This window comes from Pecten maximus, chromosome 11, assembly GCF_902652985.1.
Source record: "Pecten maximus chromosome 11, xPecMax1.1, whole genome shotgun sequence".
Taxonomy (NCBI): domain Eukaryota; kingdom Metazoa; phylum Mollusca; class Bivalvia; order Pectinida; family Pectinidae; genus Pecten; species Pecten maximus.
In genome coordinates, this window is record NC_047025.1 from 1914194 (window position 1) to 1932855 (window position 18662).

Consider the following 18662-nt stretch of genomic DNA (forward strand, 5'->3'; position numbering starts at 1 on the left):
AAATGTTTGCGTTTTCGTCAGATGAATCACTTCAAGTTTTTAATCTGACATTCAAATTACTCTGACAACCTTGGAATTATCATCGAACAAACGAATTCAGACAACAATCATTTTAATGACAGTTGAGGTTAATAAATATTCATGAAATTAAGCAACAAATTTCTCGCGCGGGATTATACACCCCTACCGAATGTATGCACTTCTGATACCAATTAATCCTTCCCGTACCAGCGAGATTCCCACACTTTAAGAAGAAATTAACACATTTCTTATTTAAAGTACTCGAGTCTACAACACCCTCCAAAGATTGATTTGTTTAATAGCGTAAATACCTTCCTTTGCTTTACAAACGTGTGATTATACAAAGTCTTCGATGATGAACAGACTAAAACTGATTAAACGATCTTGAAATAGAATCCTGGTACATCTGTAATTACACCGCTTAGCCAGGATTAACCTAATTTACGTGTTAAAGTTTCCGTGGAAGGGGGTTAGTTGATTTCCCCCAGTCTATGCGGTGACGTCATCATTCGTAAACCCACATAGTTTTGGTGTAGTTTGGAACATCCGAGCATTCTGGTTTCTGGTATTGAAATGGACTACCTGTTAGTGTAAACTTTACTTATTTTACAACAATTGCGAAATAAATACCGTCATCTTATATTAATCAGCCTTCTGACCCAGATGGGCGCGAGTGAGGGTCTAACTGCCCGGGATGAACCCGGAGGAAGCCTACGTGGTTGTGCAGGTTGAGTCCGCCCAGTATTCCGAAGGTCCGTTACTCCGGAGGGCAAATAGTCCGAAGGCCCGATAATCCGAATGGCAATAATTGTAGTAGTCTGAGAGTAACAGGTGACCCCATACATTTTCACGAATATTAAAGTAATATTACCTCCAGAAAAAAACCTGGAAAAACACATCTTAAGTAGTTAGCAAATTTATAAAACACTTTTTTAAAACCGCAAATCAATATAAGGCAAAGTTAAATATGATTTGAATGAAATTCGAAAAAAAAGGACAAATAATCATATATTGCCGACAGTGCTTCAAGTAATACACGTTATCACCAATTAAATCCACTCTCAATGGTAGTTATTAGTCTATTACGTCTGTGTACAGTTTAATGTATACGTTACTACACCTTGATAGATTTGGCGCCGTATAGAACACATCACCGCAGTGCGTTATACTTTAACAGGAAACCAATATGTCTGGGTTTTTTTTAAATCGTAGGTAGGTAAGCTTGCTAGTTTTTAAGTTAAATCCGGCCATATATAAATCACTTTTTCCAATAACAAGTAGACTCAGGATGAAACGAGAGCCGGCTATAGGCCGGCCAATGCCGTGGATATTAAGGACCTGCTTGGCGTGCTGGTGATGATACAGACGAGATATATAGCGGTGTTGGCTATTGATTCGCGGAGTTCTAGCAGTGATACGCGAGGAAAAGCCCCACCAAAGTTTGGTGGATCGACTTTAAAAGGTACCACGAGATGTATCATTCCGGAATACCAAAAGCGGTATGGTTCCGACTTTTATAGCAACAAGTTTGTCATTCCGGAATTCCAACACAGGTACGGTTTGGACTTTAACAGTCACCAGTGAGAACGTTCGGGAATATCGGCTAAAAGGTATACATTTTTTTGAGAACCAAACGGGATGTAACGGAACACGTTCTATGAATGGAGAAAGGTGCAGAAAAGAGAGCATTACTTGAACTGTTCACGAACTTGTTACGTATAAACTTGGCTTGTATGAGGGACATTTACATCGATTGACGGATGCCGTTATTAGACCTTTCGACTTCTGATAAAGTGTTCTCTGTAGTTCGCAACCTCACCAATCAGCTGTAAATTACCGATATCCGGGGTAATATCTGATGTAAGTCGAGCCGGTCGGGTCAATCTTGGGTCAGATAACAGCTTGTCAGCTTGTTTGAACATCTTATAAGACATTTTCTTGATCAATGGAACAGTTTGAAAGACAATAAGAAAGCTAGCTACTTTCGTATCTCCGATCGATTTTTCACTGAAAAGGAATACTTATTGTTATGCCTAACAATGGAGAAACATCCAGGTTTTTATTACATAACGACAATGCCTTGATGAATTAACTGGATCACAAATGTCTGCTGTCGTTATTCTCACAGGACTTCCGGAATTAGCCTCTTTCCCGTGGTGCCACAGTAACGACAAATACACGACCTTGTACGTCAATCCCGGCGATACACAAGATACATTGGCTAATAACATTTCGTATAGACGATTTGGTGAACTCACGACGCCATCCCGAAGCTATAATTAGATAAATGAACCTTTTAATGGACATACATATACGTACATAAAACTCTTCAATGGAATTTATTCAATTTTCGCTGTCAGTAAAACGCTTGTGACAAGTGGATGTATAGCGTCCCTAGAGTGTGTCCGAGCACATGTGCAATATCGGAAGTCGTGGACGCATATTCTTGACATTAAGTTGCCGTCCTTTTAGGAAGTTAATTTTACCGTGTATTTCCGGTCATTGTGACGCATGTGCATTTCAGAGTAACCCAACACAAGTGACGTGCATGCATGAAACAGTGGTGTAATATGGGCATTAAAGAACAATGGGAAAAAACAAAAGCCGAAGTGCAGACGAAGGGTTTCTGGAAAGGCGTACGGTGCGAGTTTCTAGGAACTCTCCTGTACGTAGTGTTCGGGTGTGGGGCGGCCATTCTTAGAAATCACCCTATCGAAGCCGACTACTATTACTCTTACGAAACCAAGACCGCCGTGTCATTCGGGCTGTCCGAATCTGTCCTTGTCCAGTCCTTTGGCCACGGGAGCGGTGGTCACTTCAACCCTTCGATCACGATCGCCATGTTGTGCGCGCGCTATATTACCATTGTGAAGGCCTTGACCTACCTGTTGGTGCAGGTTGTGGGTGCCTCTGCAGGGGCCGGGATTCTATACGGCTTGACCCCGTCCAAGTACCAAGGAAACCTCGGGGTCACGGTGCCTCACAGAGATGTCGATAAGGGCCAGGCCTTTGGGTTCGAATTTCTCGGCACATTTGTCGTTGTGTTTTGTTATTTCTCTACACTGGAACTTAAAAAGGATGTGCTCGTGCCGAAGGCCTTCACGTGCGGATTGGCAGTATGTCTCTCACAAATATTTGCAGTAGGTATAAACATTTGTGTGTTTCATTTTCTATCTTTATTTTTGGACCCGTTTTATTTATGTTAGTATCTGCGAGTGTAACATATTGATATATCCATTCAGTTAAACGAAGGTTTAAAACCCGATATCGTGCTATTTTTTGCTTGGTATTTCAGGTTTTTGGTCAAAAAGCAGGATATATATTGCAAATATGTAAAAATTTAAAAGAAATCAGGATATCCATCGGTCAATATCAAGATATGGATTTAAGTCTAACCTTGACTGCCACGTGTAATATACTAAAATATGTCCAAGTTGAATTCGTACAAAACATTCACCTTAACATGATTTTATCGAACATCATTACATAAGTAATGATTATTTAAACATGTGATAAGTATTTACATAATTGTAAAAAAGACACAAAATGTAATAGCACCATTAAACACGAATTAAGAGTTAGATATGGTAAAGCCAAATGAACAAAAACTGTAGCATCAAGTTATTTCGTCCTTTTAAGACTTGTCAGTTATGCTAATGGCAAAAGTGATCTTAGGCGGCGACTAAAAAACCCGATGTACATATATAATATGTTGGTCAAAAGAAATTTCAGAATCCGGATGGGGAGTTGTAAAATACCCATAATTTAAATATTTTTCGTAATTTGCAATTTTGGTTTTCAAAAACACGTGCATATTCTGAATTTTCACTATTCAAATGAATTAAAACGTGACAATTAGGTTGCGATAGAGAATGAAAAGTCTTCCAGCAGTGTCCCCCGCCTGTAATCTTAAATAATTGTTCAAAAGACATTCAAGATATCAACACCTTTCAATATTTCAAAACCCATTTAGAGTTAGATATAGTAGAACCAAACTGCTGTTTCGTCCTTCCACGACTCGCCAAAGAGTCTATAGTAGCACAAACTTAGATCTGATGAATTTTTAACTGAAAACGGGATTATTTCCAAGGTTAAATTAAATGCTATGAAGCAAAGTGGATGCAGTTTTCGCCGAAATTATGTAGCGAACCCTGATTTGCTCCATAATTTTGAATTTAATTTGAAAGTCTTTTTTTTTTCTTTTACGTCCTTTCGGTCTTTCAGTTGACTTGTTACAGTATCAGAGAATTCTATTTGATAATTACTAAAACCTAAGACTGATTAGAATTGAAAATAGACAACAAAAAAGAGATTATTAGATTCAAATATATGCGTATCTCGATGTTCTAATGGGAGAGTAAATTGGTATAAAGTTAATATGGCTTAGGAAATAGAAGTTTTATTTAACACATTAATCTATTTGTCAAGAAGTGGCAGGCGGATTGGGCACAAATTACGCCGCTTATAAATGACGACATCATTTTTAACGTTAAACATAAGTTTTAAGCCAATCAAAAAGTAAGATAAGATTATCATCTATTGTTTCTAAATAATATTTTGTATCATCTCTGTCAAGAAGATGAGCCAAGAGACAACAGCTATGTTTGGTTACACAAGAATGATAATGAAAACCGGTATGTGTTGTAAATATCATTTATTAATGACTTTTCAAATTTAAAACTTAAATATCAATTACATCACAATGGTAAATTATACTAAAAAAATTAAGATTGGAAAAATCAACATTTGTAATATAACAGCAAAGATGGGGTAAGAAATTGACATTGATGACACAGTTAAAAATTTGAACAAGGTCATCGCCCCATCCATTATCTTAAAGAAAAATTTAATGTACCCAAAACGTGACATAACTGTGTATCAAGTAACTTTATTATAACATTAAAACGACATGTAACCAATCGTAAAATGCAATATAGAAATCTTGCGGGCTTACCATAGCGCTGGTCTTTATATAAACTTTTGTACATTTCGGATAATATCATTATTGTTTTAAATAGACAGATCTGAAATACCAGATAATAATTTAACTAAAGATATTTCATTAATGTTATTCATGTTCGACTTTTGAAACAGTTCAAACTAAACAAGAACACAAAGTGTAAAACCTTGAACATTTAAATTCAGTGTCAACATACGTATACAGTTATAAGATAACATGTGAATATATTGTAATCGTATATACATTGTCTGGATTAGGCGGTAATTTAAGTTCTATTATGAATGTATGACAATGAAATTAATCAGTATACTGTCTGATTCTAGAATACAGCTTTAGAAATGCAGTAATTCTCACGACTTTTCTTACATCTAAGTTTTAAATGCTGTTGTATCACTTGCCTTTCACCTAGGCGGCCTGGGTTCGATTCCTCGATCGGACGTGCAAAGGTATGGGGTCACCTGCCCGATTACGTGGGTTTTCCCCGGGTACTCCGGTTTCCTCCCACAGTAAGACCCCTCGCGCGCTTCCATCCGGGCCAACAAGCGTGATTGATATAAGTTGATATAACTTGTTCCACAATTGTTGTAAAATAAATAAAGTTTACATCTAAATGCTGTTGTATACCTAACTTTGTTTACGGATATGTACTTAAGGCATTGGACAACAATAATTCACCCATAATGATTCATTATTTCAATTGTTTTAAAACAATGGCAAATAATTTGGGTAAACTCACTAGAGTTTATGCTATCTAATCGACAAATCAATAACGATCTGAATTTCAAAAACAAAAACCAAAAAATTCAAAAAATGCTTAAATTTAGAATATCTGTAATTAAATGTTAAGTACCTTTCTTAAAAATATTCCTGAAATTTTTATAAAATTAAAGAAAAGAATACCATGTATTCCATACCGCCTCCTTCCTTAAGGGACTAAATGGTTATATTTCATTAATTTCTTCGTAAATTTGATTTTCGGAAAGCGTGATTCATTAAATTAGATTTGTCAAAATCATTGCACTTCTTGTGAAGTATTGTCAATGTTTATCAACTCCCAAATTTTATCGGAGAGAGCCGACTGGTCACGTAAATTCAGTAACCTCGCTTTCATCCGACGAAAATGGACTCATATAAAATGAAAATCTAACCTTTTAGTCCCTTTAAGCATAACACAAATGGCAGTACAGTATAAGTTGAACGTTATCATTTCTTCTGACGAAAACTCAATTAAATCTTAATTAGGTACTTGTTTTTGAATATAAAATCAACAATAGTTGGACGATCCCGTTAAAAGGACTAAACGATAATCTAGATCTTCTGCGCCAACCATAAATGACCTCAACAAAGCCTCGCCGCTGTCTTGGTACAGTACCAACATGGCACGGAAGCTGTGCTCTCTCGGATTGTCGGCCGGTGTAGTTTGCTAACCCTTTGTTCTGACTGTCTGTAAATTAGCAGCGATCTTGATACCCTGTATTCAGTTTTAATACCTCCATTTTAACTGGCGTTGGGAAAAAGGCTTTCATCTTAGTGTGATTTTTACCCTTTGGATATACCTAGGGTGGAATCGTGGGAATGATCATTTTCTGGTCGACATCTTTTTGGAGTATGGGGAAGTGAAAAGATCCAACAGACTATTAGCATACCAATGGGAACATTCCATGTCCCTCTGTTTTTGTTTGTTTGTTTCCCCCCCCCCCCCCCCCCCCCCTTTTTTTCCCCTTTTTTAATTCAATTTAATTAATTAATTTATTTTTCATACTGAAGCTGTTTATACAAAAGCGATTATCAAAACATAGATCTTGTAAAGTCCTTCATGGATATATATAGCCCGAGCTTCCTCTGACCCTGACACTGTGCCAAAGTGCACTGCTAATAGTATATGAAAACATGGAATTCTCCGACATCGTTTGGTGTCGCTAAGATTGTGATGCAGATGAAATAAAATCGAGCGTGACGTAACACCTACCTTACAACTTTGGATAAATGATATATCTATTTCACCAAAACACCCTTTTAGTCCCATATCGATGGTGTCAGGGCAAGAGGAAACTCGGGCTAGGATAGATACAGTGACGGTATGTTATCTTTAAATAATAAAACAACAACATTTATCATGTCGATCGGATAAACTCTCTGTAGAACTTGAAATCAAGAACACAACAGACACTTCAGCATCCTCCACTTTACTCGATATTTACTCACAACTTAACCAGCTGGAACAGCTTTTAAACTAAGCTGTATGATAAACGTGCTAAATTCAAATTCCCAATTGCTCATTTTCCATTTCTGGACAGCAGCATCCGTGCTTCCCCTACCTACGTTGTTTACATGTCGATATCAAATAACTTGTTTTCATTATCATTATGGGGCGGTTTCCTGGAACTGACCGTAGGTTGGTGTTTTTTCTCCGGGTACTCCGGCTTTCCTCCACCTCCAAAACCTGGCACGTCCTTAAATGACCCTGGTTGTTAATAGGACGTTAAGCTAAATAAAAATAAAACCAGATATGAAATTAGACATGGTTGATACTTTCTGATAACTATACCGTTGTCACTACCCTAGTTTTTAGGGTGTGAAACAACCCAGAATTGACCTAGATTTCTATGACGGGTGTCGTCTATGAAACGGAAGTGGCTTACTCTTCCGAAACACCTGGTATCCTTGTAATTTTAACCAAGGGTATCCATGGAAATGTATATTTTGTTTTTATTTTGCCCGCGTTTATTCGAATTACAGTTTCGTTTTACGGTTCGTCAGTATATCGGTATTCTGTCTTGATTTTGGAGTCACGGTTAACGAGCTGTTGTGCGTGAAGAGACACAAGCAAATATCACCTTGAATGTTCACCTTGTAAAATGCACCACGTATGCTGAATCAATATATATTTGTTCCATTTAGCTGGGTTTTTCCTCTTGGCGACGTACGCAACGTTCGGGGCCAAGGGTGTGAGAATGCAGTAGAAAAAAACTAGGTAAATGTATAGATCTATACCTGTTCTAAATATAGCAGAAGAACAAGAAATAGGTGTTCATTTTAACAAGGTGCCACTTTTCATAAGAGATAGGTGTTCATTTGAAAACGGTGCCACTTTTCATAAGAATTTACACCTGGTGTGCTGGGAAACGCCAAGCTTCCACAGACTTCCACCAGCAGAGCTTACCACTGCTACATAAGCTTAGGGGAGGGTAGAAAATCGATAATATCTTTAAGCACAAATTAAAAGTTAGATAAGTATCAACTGTTTATGTAAAAAATCATCACACATCTGTTTCGGCTTTCAGTCTTTTTTAATTCTGTCTTTTCAATTAAAACGATCATGTTTTCATCCCTCTGACGGGATATCGTAGCCCAATATCGCGTTGTGTTGTCGTAAGGAGACCGATGATCACAATGGTATGTCTCGGTCACTGTAGGATATTTATTGTATTATATTGTATGTCTCGGTCACTGTAGGATATTTATTGTATTATATTGTATGTCTCGGTCACTGTAGGATATTTATTGTATTATATTGTATGTCTCGGTCACTGTAGGATATTTATTGTATTATATTGTATGTCTCGGTCACTGTAGGATATTTATTGTATTATATTGTATACCTCGGTCACTGTAGGGTATTTATTGTATTATATTGTATGTCTCGGTCACTTTAGGATATTTATTGTATTATATTGTATGTCTCGGTCACTGTAGGGTATTTATTGTATTATATTGTATGTCTCGGTCACTGTAGGATATTTATTGTATTATATTGTATGTCTCGGTCACATTAGGATATTTATTGTATTATATTGTATGTCTCGGTCACATTAGGATATTTATTGTATTATATTGTATGTCTCGGTCACATTAGGATATTTATTGTATTATATTGTATGTCTTGGTCACATTAGGATATTTATTGTATTATATTGTATGTCTCGGTCACTGTAGAATATTTATTGTATTATATTGTATGTCTCGGTCACTGTCTCGGTCACTGTAGGATATTTATTGTATTGTATTGTATGTCTCGGTCACTGTAGGATATTTATTGTATTGTATTGTATGTCTCGGTCATTAGGATATTTATTGTATTATATTGTATGTCTCGGTCATTAGGATATTTATTGTATTATATTGTATGTCTCGGTCAATGTAGGATATTTATTGTATAATATTGTATGTCTCGGTCACTGTAGGATATTTATTGTATTATATTGTATGTCTCGGTCACTGTAGGATATTTATTGTATTATATTGTATGTCTCGGTCACTGTAGGATATTTATTGTATTATATTGTATGTCTCGGTCACTGTAGGATATTTATTGTATTATATTGTATGTCTCGGTCACTGTAGGATATTTATTGTATTATATTGTATGTCTCGGTCACTGTAGGATATTTATTGTATTATATTGTATGTCTCGGTCACTGTAGGATATTTATTGTATTATATTGTATGTCTCGGTCACTGTAGGATATTTATTGTATTATATTATATGTCTCGGTCACTGTAGGATATTTATTGTACTATATTGTATGTCTCGGTCAGTAGGATATTTATTGTATTGTATGTCTCGGTCACTGTAGGATATTTATTGTATTATATTGTATGTCTCGGTCAGTAGGATATGTATTGTATTATATTGTATGTCTCGGTCAGTAGGATATTTATTGTATTATATTGTATGTCTCGGTCAGTAGGATATTTATTGTATTGTATGTCTCGGTCACTGTAGGATATTTATTGTATTATATTGTATGTCTCGGTCAGTAGGATATGTATTGTATTATATTGTATGTCTCGGTCAGTAGGATATTTATTGTATTATATTGTATGTCTCGGTCAGTAGGATATTTATTGTATTGTATGTCTCGGTCACTGTAGGATATTTATTGTATTATATTGTATGTCTCGGTCACTGTAGGATATTTATTGTATTATATTATATGTCTCGGTCACTGTAGGATATTTATTGTATTATATTGTATGTCTCGGTCACTGTAGGATATTTATTGTATTATATTGTATGTCTCGGTCACTGTAGGATATTTATTGTATTATATTGTATGTCTCGGTCACTGTAGGATATTTATTGTATTATATTGTATGTCTCGGTCACTGTAGGATATTGTATTATATTGTATGTCTCGGTCACTGTAGGATATTTATTGTATTATATTGTATGTCTCGGTCACTGTAGGATATTTATTGTATTATATTGTATGTCTCGGTCACTGTAGGATATTTATTGTATTATATTGTATGTCTCGGTCACTGTAGGATATTTATTGTATTATATTGTATGTCTCGGTCACTGTAGGATATTTATTGTATTATATTGTATGTCTCGGTCACTGTAGGATATTTATTGTATTATATTATATGTCTCGGTCACTGTAGGATATTTATTGTACTATAATGTATGTCTCGGTCAGTAGGATATTTATTGTATTGTATGTCTCGGTCACTGTAGGATATTTATTGTATTATATTGTATGTCTCGGTCACTGTAGGATATTTATTGTATTATATTGTATGTCTCGGTCACTGTAGGATATTTATTGTATTATATTGTATGTCTCGGTCACTGTAGGATATTTATTGTATTATATTGTATGTCTCGGTCACTGTAGGATATTTATTGTATTATATTGTATGTCTCGGTCACTGTAGGATATTTATTGTATTATATTGTATGTCTCGGTCACTGTAGGATATTTATTGTATTATATTGTATCTCTCGGTCACTGTAGGGTATTTATTGTATTATATTGTATGTCTCGGTCACTGTAGGATATTTATTGTATTATATTGTATGTCTCGGTCAGTAGGATATTTATTGTATTATATTGTATGTCTCGGTCAGTAGGATATTTATTGTATTATATTGTATGTCTCGGTCACTGTAGGATATTGTATTATATTGTATGTCTCGGTCACTGTAGGATATTTATTGTATTATATTGTATGTCTCGGTCACTGTAGGGTATTTATTGTATTATATTGTATCTCTCGGTCACTGTAGGGTATTTATTGTATTATATTGTATGTCTCGGTCACTGTAGGATATTTATTGTATTATATTGTATGTCTCGGTCAGTAGGATATTTATTGTATTATATTGTATGTCTCGGTCACTTTGGGATATTTATTGTATTATATTGTATGTCTCGGTCACTGTAGGATATTTATTGTATTATATTGTATGTCTCGGTCACTGTAGGATATTTATTGTATTATATTGTATGTCTCGGTCACTGTAGGATATTTATTGTATTATATTGTATATCTCGGTCAGTAGGATATTTATTGTATTATATTGTATGTCTCGGTCACTGTAGGATATTTATTGTATTATATTGTATGTCTCGGTCACTGTAGGATATTTATTGTATTATATTGTATGTCTCGGTCAGTAGGATATTTATTGTATTATATTGTATGTCTCGGTCACTGTAGGATATTTATTGTATTATATTGTATCTCTCGGTCACTGTAGGGTATTTATTGTATTATATTGTATGTCTCGGTCACTGTAGGATATTTATTGTATTATATTGTATGTCTCGGTCACTGTAGGATATTTATTGTATCATATTGTATGTCTCGGTCAGTAGGATATTTATTGTATTATATTGTATGTCTCGGTCACTGTAGGATATTTATTGTATTATATTGTATGTCTCGGTCAGTAGGATATATTAGTGTATTATATTGTATGCCTCGGTCACTGTAGGATATTTATTGTATTATATTGTATGTCTCGGTCACTGTAGGGTATTTATTGTATTATATTGTATTTCTCGGTCACTGTAGGATATTTATTGTATTGTATTGTATGTCTCGGTCACTGTAGGATATTTATTGTATTATAGTGTATGTCTCGGTCACTGTAGGATATTTATTGTATTATATTGTATGTCTCGGTCACTGTAGGATATTTATTGTATTATATTGTATGTCTCGGTCATTAGGATATTTATTGTATTATATTGTATGTCTCGGTCACTGTAGGATATTTATTGTATTATATTGTATGTCTCGGTCACTGTAGGATATTTATTTTATTATATTGCATGTCTCGGTCACATTTAGATATTTATTGTATTATATTGTATGTCTCGGTCACTGTACGATATTTATTGTATTATATTGTATGTCTCGGTCACTGTAGGATATTTATTGTATTATATTGTATGTCTCGGTCACTGTACGATATTTATTGTATTATATTGTATGTCTCGGTCACTGTAGGATATTTATTGTATTATATTGTATGTCTCGGTCACTGTAGGATATTTATTTTATTATATTGCATGTCTCGGTCACATTTAGATATTTATTGTATTATATTGTATGTCTCGGTCAGTAGGATATTTATTGTATTATATTGTATGTCTCGGTCACTGTAGGATATTTATTGTATTATATTGTATGTCTCGGTCACTGTAGGATATTTATTGTATTATATTGTATGTCTCGGTCACTGTAGGATATTTATTGTATTATATTGTATGTCTCGGTCACTGTAGGATATTTATTGTATTATATTGTATGTCTCGGTCACTGTAGGATATTTATTGTATTATATTGTATGTCTCGGTCACTGTAGGATATTTATTGTATTATATTGTATGTCTCGGTCAGTAGGATATTTATTGTATTATATTGTATGTCTCGGTCACTGTAGGATATTTATTGTATTGTATTGTATGTCTCGGTCACTGAAGGATATTTATTGTATTATATTGTATGTCTCGGTCACTGTAGGATATTGTATTATATTGTATGTCTCGGTCACTGTAGGATATTTATTGTATTATAGTGTATGTCTCGGTCACTGTAGGATATTTATTGTATTATATTGTATGTCTCGGTCAGTAGGATATTTATTGTATTATATTGTATGTCTCGGTCACTGTAGGATATTGTATTATATTGTATGTCTCGGTCACTGTAGGATATTTATTGTATTATATTGTATGTCTGGGTCAGTAGGATATTTATTGTATTATATTGTATGTCTCGGTCACTGTAGGATATTTATTGTATTATATTGTATGTCTCGGTCACTGTAGGATATTGTATTATATTGTATGTCTCGGTCACTGTAGGATATTTATTGTATTACATTGTATGTCTCGGTCACATTAGGATATTTATTTATTATATTGTATGTCTCGGTCACTGTAGGATATTTATTGTATTATTTAGCAGTGTTGTGAAACGGTGACGACCGTGTGATAAATTGTGATAAAAATGAAACATGGATGATTACCTCAACCCAAGTCGCTAAACGAGAAGATAACATTGTTTTTTATTGCATTCTCTTCATGACGAGGCATTTATCGATAGCGTTATGCCTGCCCCAGGGAAACTCGTGAAATGTTTAGTTTTAGGAAATGATTTATTTGATGTCTGAAATCTGCATATATTTTTATTCACCATGATCACTTTTGAAATTTAACGGTAGAATTGATCGATTTCGCGTCTCAAAGCGCACGCTGTGTCCTATCTGTTAAATTCTGTTCAGTTTCAGAAGTCACGAAGTATAAAAATCAAACATTGTAGGTTGTTACCATTGCTCAATAAATTTCAATTTTTATATTTGTCATTGCGCGGCAAATTGATTTGTTTCATTGAAGTAGCAAGACACGAAATCCATCTTGTTCTATTACAAAACATACTTTGTTTTACTTAAATAACCTTTACTGCACTCAAGCAACACCAAATACTTCATTGTTTACAAAACAACACCAAATATTTCATCGTACTGCACATTCAATGTACAACACACTTCAATGTACCGCATACTTCAATATACCAAAACAACACCACATACTTATTATAACCCAAACAACACCACCTACGTCATTGAACCTAAACAACACCACATACTTCAGTATTCCCAAACAACACTACATACTTCATTGTACCAAAACAACACAACATACTTCATTGTGCCCAAACAACACCGCATACTTCATCATACCGAAACCACACCACATACTTCATTGTACCCAAACAACACCACATACTTCATCATACCGAAACAACACCACATACTTCATTGTGCCCAAACAACACTACATACTTCATTGTGCCCAAACAACACCACATACTTCATTGTACCCAAACAACACCACATACTTCATCATACCGAAACAACACCACATACTTCATTGTACCCAAACAACACCACATACTTCATCATACCGAAACACTATACCCAAACAACACCACATACTTCAGTATTCCCAAGCAACAACACATACTTCATTGTGCCCAAGCAACAACACATACTTCATTGTGCCCAAACAACACTACATACTTCATTGTGCCCAAACAACACCACATACTTCATCATACCGAAACAACACTATACCCAAACAACAACACATACTTCAGTATTCCCAAGCAACAACACATACTTCATTGTGCCCAAGCAACAACACATACTTCATTGTACCCAAACAACACCGCATACTTCATTGTACCCAAACAACACCACATACTTCATTGTACCCAAACAACACCACATACTTCATTAGACCTAAGCAACACTATACCCAAACAGCACCACATGGTATCTAAACATCATTATATGCCCACCATACCGGTAATAATCTTTATGACATATCTTTTGCTTTTATCTATTATTTTAGTTTAAAGATCCCAAAATTGTCGGAAGTTGTTCCTATAAAAACATGAAATCGTATATTCTCGTACTAAATCCTCTGTACTTGTGGCTTTTGAACTGTCTGCTTATAGCGATATACATATATAATATCTGGGTCTCTACATACTGTCTGGTGATGTCGGGAGGTATGATTTAGGGTTCTTTTGTCTGTGTATTCACGCAATTCCACAATAAACAACCGCCGATAAACAAACGTCTCGCTGACGCCAGGGAGCATTGATTTCTCATAATATACCCTACTTATATCTCTATCTCCATATTTATGTCCTGTCTAACATATATCTGTCATGTGATACCGCTATGTCATAAATATCATAAGTACGTTATACCATATATCTGTCATGTGATACCGCTATGTCATAAATATCATAAGTACGTTATACCATATATCTGTCATGTGATACCGCTATGTCATAAATATCATAAGTATGTTATAACATATGTCTATCATGTCAGAGGACAATGTCATACGACCATGACAATGTCATACGACCATGTCATAAATACCATAAATATGTAATAACATATATCTATCATGTCATACGACCATGTCATAAATACCGTAAGATACGTAAACATAGAACATCTGATAAATATAATCTCAAACCCAAGTCAATTTTATAGGGAATTCATGAAACTCGTTAATACAGCACATAGTTCAAACAGTATTAAAATACAAGCTTGTAATTTGAAACTCCTACACAATAATCGTATTTCTTGTTTTGATGTTTTAATTTAACCATTTACAGAAAGATTTGTCTGCAACCTTCTTAGTGGTACTAACCATCACTAGGGTGTCCTCAAATGAATCGAGAGTTTGTGAATTAATTGTATTAATTAACAAATCACATTATATTGCAAGAGTATTTTATAAAAAATATTTTTTTGTTAATATCATATCCCTAACGAGTCGGACAAAGTTTTACACAAAGACGTATTTGTTAAGCATTAAGCCATTAATCATTGAGTCATATTTTTAAATCATTCTAGGCGATCGTCTGGGATGAAATATCCATGTAACAGACAAGAAAGTTATAAATAAATCATGATCCAATGTTAATTGTATAAGTGGCGGAGTTCCCCAAGGCTCAATTTCCCGACCTCTCTTATTGATCTAAATAAACGATATTGCTGAAATTTTTCAAATAACGTGAATAAAATAGTTTGGTAATAAATTCATGAGTACTCAGACACACTTTGAAAGGTGACACTGTATGAAAATATTCCACGATATTTATTTAATTTTACTTCAATCTACATGAGAGGTTAAGTACATAATAATTATATTCTTCGGCCAGGCAAAAGGCAAATATGTCAAATAATTACAGGAAAGTCTTCATACAGCCTGTAGGGTAGTGAAATGATCTCGTTTAGGAGTAGAACGATACTTCAATTATTAAGTGGCGAAAGGTCTGATTCTAACAAAACAACGAAGGAATCCATAATGATTAAATTAAATGAACAATCATCTGACCCTAAATTGTCTATGAAATATATTATCCTTTAATGTAGCAAAAAACAATCCATATGTCTTACAATCAATTAAATACCAAATTTCAGTCAGTCACTTTTGAATATTTTCTTACCATCTTTAATCAAAACATTTAACACGTATGACAGTACCTTTAGCCCCTTGCCGCGACAGCTTTGTCGCTAAGGACGCTGGCACGTAACCTCAGGTGGTGATCTAAGGTGTGTGGCTCTACGCTCCCTATCCTTGTCGGGTTTTGTTCTTCGGGAAGCTGCTTGGCATGTTACATTCCTTCCGTGTGTTTTTTAGTGAGGTAGTCACCAACTACTACAAGGAGGCCCCGCTTCAAAATAACACTGGCTGTTTACGGGGGGATAAACCCAACAAACAAACAAACAAATAGTACAACCTGTCACTCTCTTTCTTCAAATGCGCCTTATTTCGGAATGTAAGCCACATGTTAATACCTGTGATGTTAGATATTAAATAGCATTATAACGTAAATAATGAACCAATGTCAGAGGAGGTGTCATATGTGAGGGAGTCTTAACTTTGAGTCTCCCAGGCAGGCATCAAGTTTCTCCAATGCGGAGATCTTCGTAGGTTTCACACAGTGTTATCGTTCGTGATACGGAACTCTCCTGAACGTAAACATCAACAAAAATGGCAGATCAGCCAGAAAGCAGACGGCGATTTTAACCTGCTGCAGAACGACATTAAAAGCAATTGTGAATAAGAGATCACCAAACCCAAAACACCGATTATTGACTAAAGATTTCTTTTTAATTTGCCAAAAGTGATAAAATTGCCACTGTAAAATGTTATTTATTATTTTAAACTGTTTTCATGTCATATCTCCCTACAAGGGCAATACATGTAAACCACAATGTTGTTTGCTTAGGTTTGAGTTTAACGGCCCATCGACGTCTGTGGTAATGTAGGGCCATGGTGATTCATTTGCTACCTTCATATGAACAAATATGTGGGTGACAAAGACAAAGTCAGACAAAAATATTGATTTAAAAAAAAAATTGACATTATATATTGAGATAATTAAAATAACAATGGAGTGAAGATAATAAAAGAGAAAATGTGATGTGTATAACGTCAAAGGGAGTAAATTAAAGGTAAAAGGACATCAAAGTCTATAGAATAGATCGATATCTTTCAGATAGTTTAATAGAGTCTTCGAATCCAGGGAATTGATAAGAGTTTAATATCCGGGACTTGGAAGTGGTTATCACGAATGTGCTGAAAATCGGAACATTCTATCAAAATGTTGCACTATAAATGGGGTGTCACATGCATGAAATGATGGTAGATCTTCTCGTCTGGCAGTAGAACTGAAGTGCAAGAATTGTCTCACCTTATTTGGGACCATCGGTATAAAGTTGCGTGTGAGAAGGATTATTCGAAAATCCATTCCCAAAAGGAGGATTTGTGTCCTTCGAGTATTATACATGAATTTACCTCTCTCCGGTAACGTAAAGTAAAAATCAGATGTTGTTTGTAGCATGGGGACCATCAGATATGTTAGATTCAGTGTCAGTCAATTGGATTTGATTATTTTTAGGATTTGAAATTCTGATACCAAATGTTGGCATACGTTTTGGTTTTTTTTGTATTGTTTTTGTATTTTGGGTGTATACTTGGTCGAATGCAGGATTTTAGTTGAGCTGCAAACTGTAATGCAAGGTTTTTTTCTGTTCAGTTTTTTGTTAAACGTCCTATCAACAGCTAAGGTCATCCTCCCGTGCGTGCGACATGCATGCGTGTGGTGAGTGCGTATGTGTGTTTGGGAGGCTGCAGTATGTTCGTGTAAAGTCTCCTTACGATAGTTTTGAACTTTTGGCGATTTATAGTGCTACCTCACTGAACATACTGCCGAAGACACCCGGCAGTACACCCCATCCGGTCACATTATACTGACAACAGGCAAACCATTCGTCCCACTTCCAAAATGCTGAGTGCTAAGCAGAAGTAGCAACTACCATTTTAAGGACTCTGGTATGTCTCTGCAAGGGGACAGAACCCGAAACTTTCCTCACAGGGGCGAACGCTCAACTAAAGGCCAAAAGTGAGACATTGTCAAGGGAGATATTAGAAAGAAGAAAGTTGTTCATAAAAAAAAAAAGAGAAAAGATAGGATCCCAAATTTAGTCGCCTCTTACGATCATGCAATGGGGGCAGCAGGTACATGTACAATTCTTACGCCCCACCTGCAGGGCAGTACATGTGTTGCTCGAAAAGCTCAAAGTTATAGAGAAAACCACTTGTAATGGATTAGGTCTGTCATCTGCAGATAAGAGCTGCGCGCTGAACCGTACACCATAAAACCGTAATCCAGTTTTGTTCGAATAAGTGATCTGTAAATGTGCAAAAGCATTTCACGGTCCCTAATCAGAATGTGTTTAATGTCCAACACCTTGGAACACGTATCCTTCGGATACTTTATGTGTGGAATGAAAGAGAGTTTCGAATCAAAAGGAGGCAAGAAATTTGGTCTGTACGACCATCAG

At 35.3% G+C, this 18662-nt stretch overlaps 1 protein-coding gene across 1 annotated transcript in view; it reads left to right on the forward strand.

Moving 5' to 3' along the window:
• Positions 1-1450: 1450 nt before the first annotated feature.
• LOC117338387 (aquaporin-4-like) overlaps positions 1451-18662 on the forward strand; it is a 30427-nt gene continuing 13215 nt past the window's right edge. Inside the window, exon 1 of the mRNA XM_033899728.1 lies at positions 1451-3161. Coding sequence (XP_033755619.1) covers positions 2574-3161 — 588 coding nt within the window. The 5' untranslated portion in view covers positions 1451-2573. The remainder of the gene's footprint in view (positions 3162-18662) is intronic.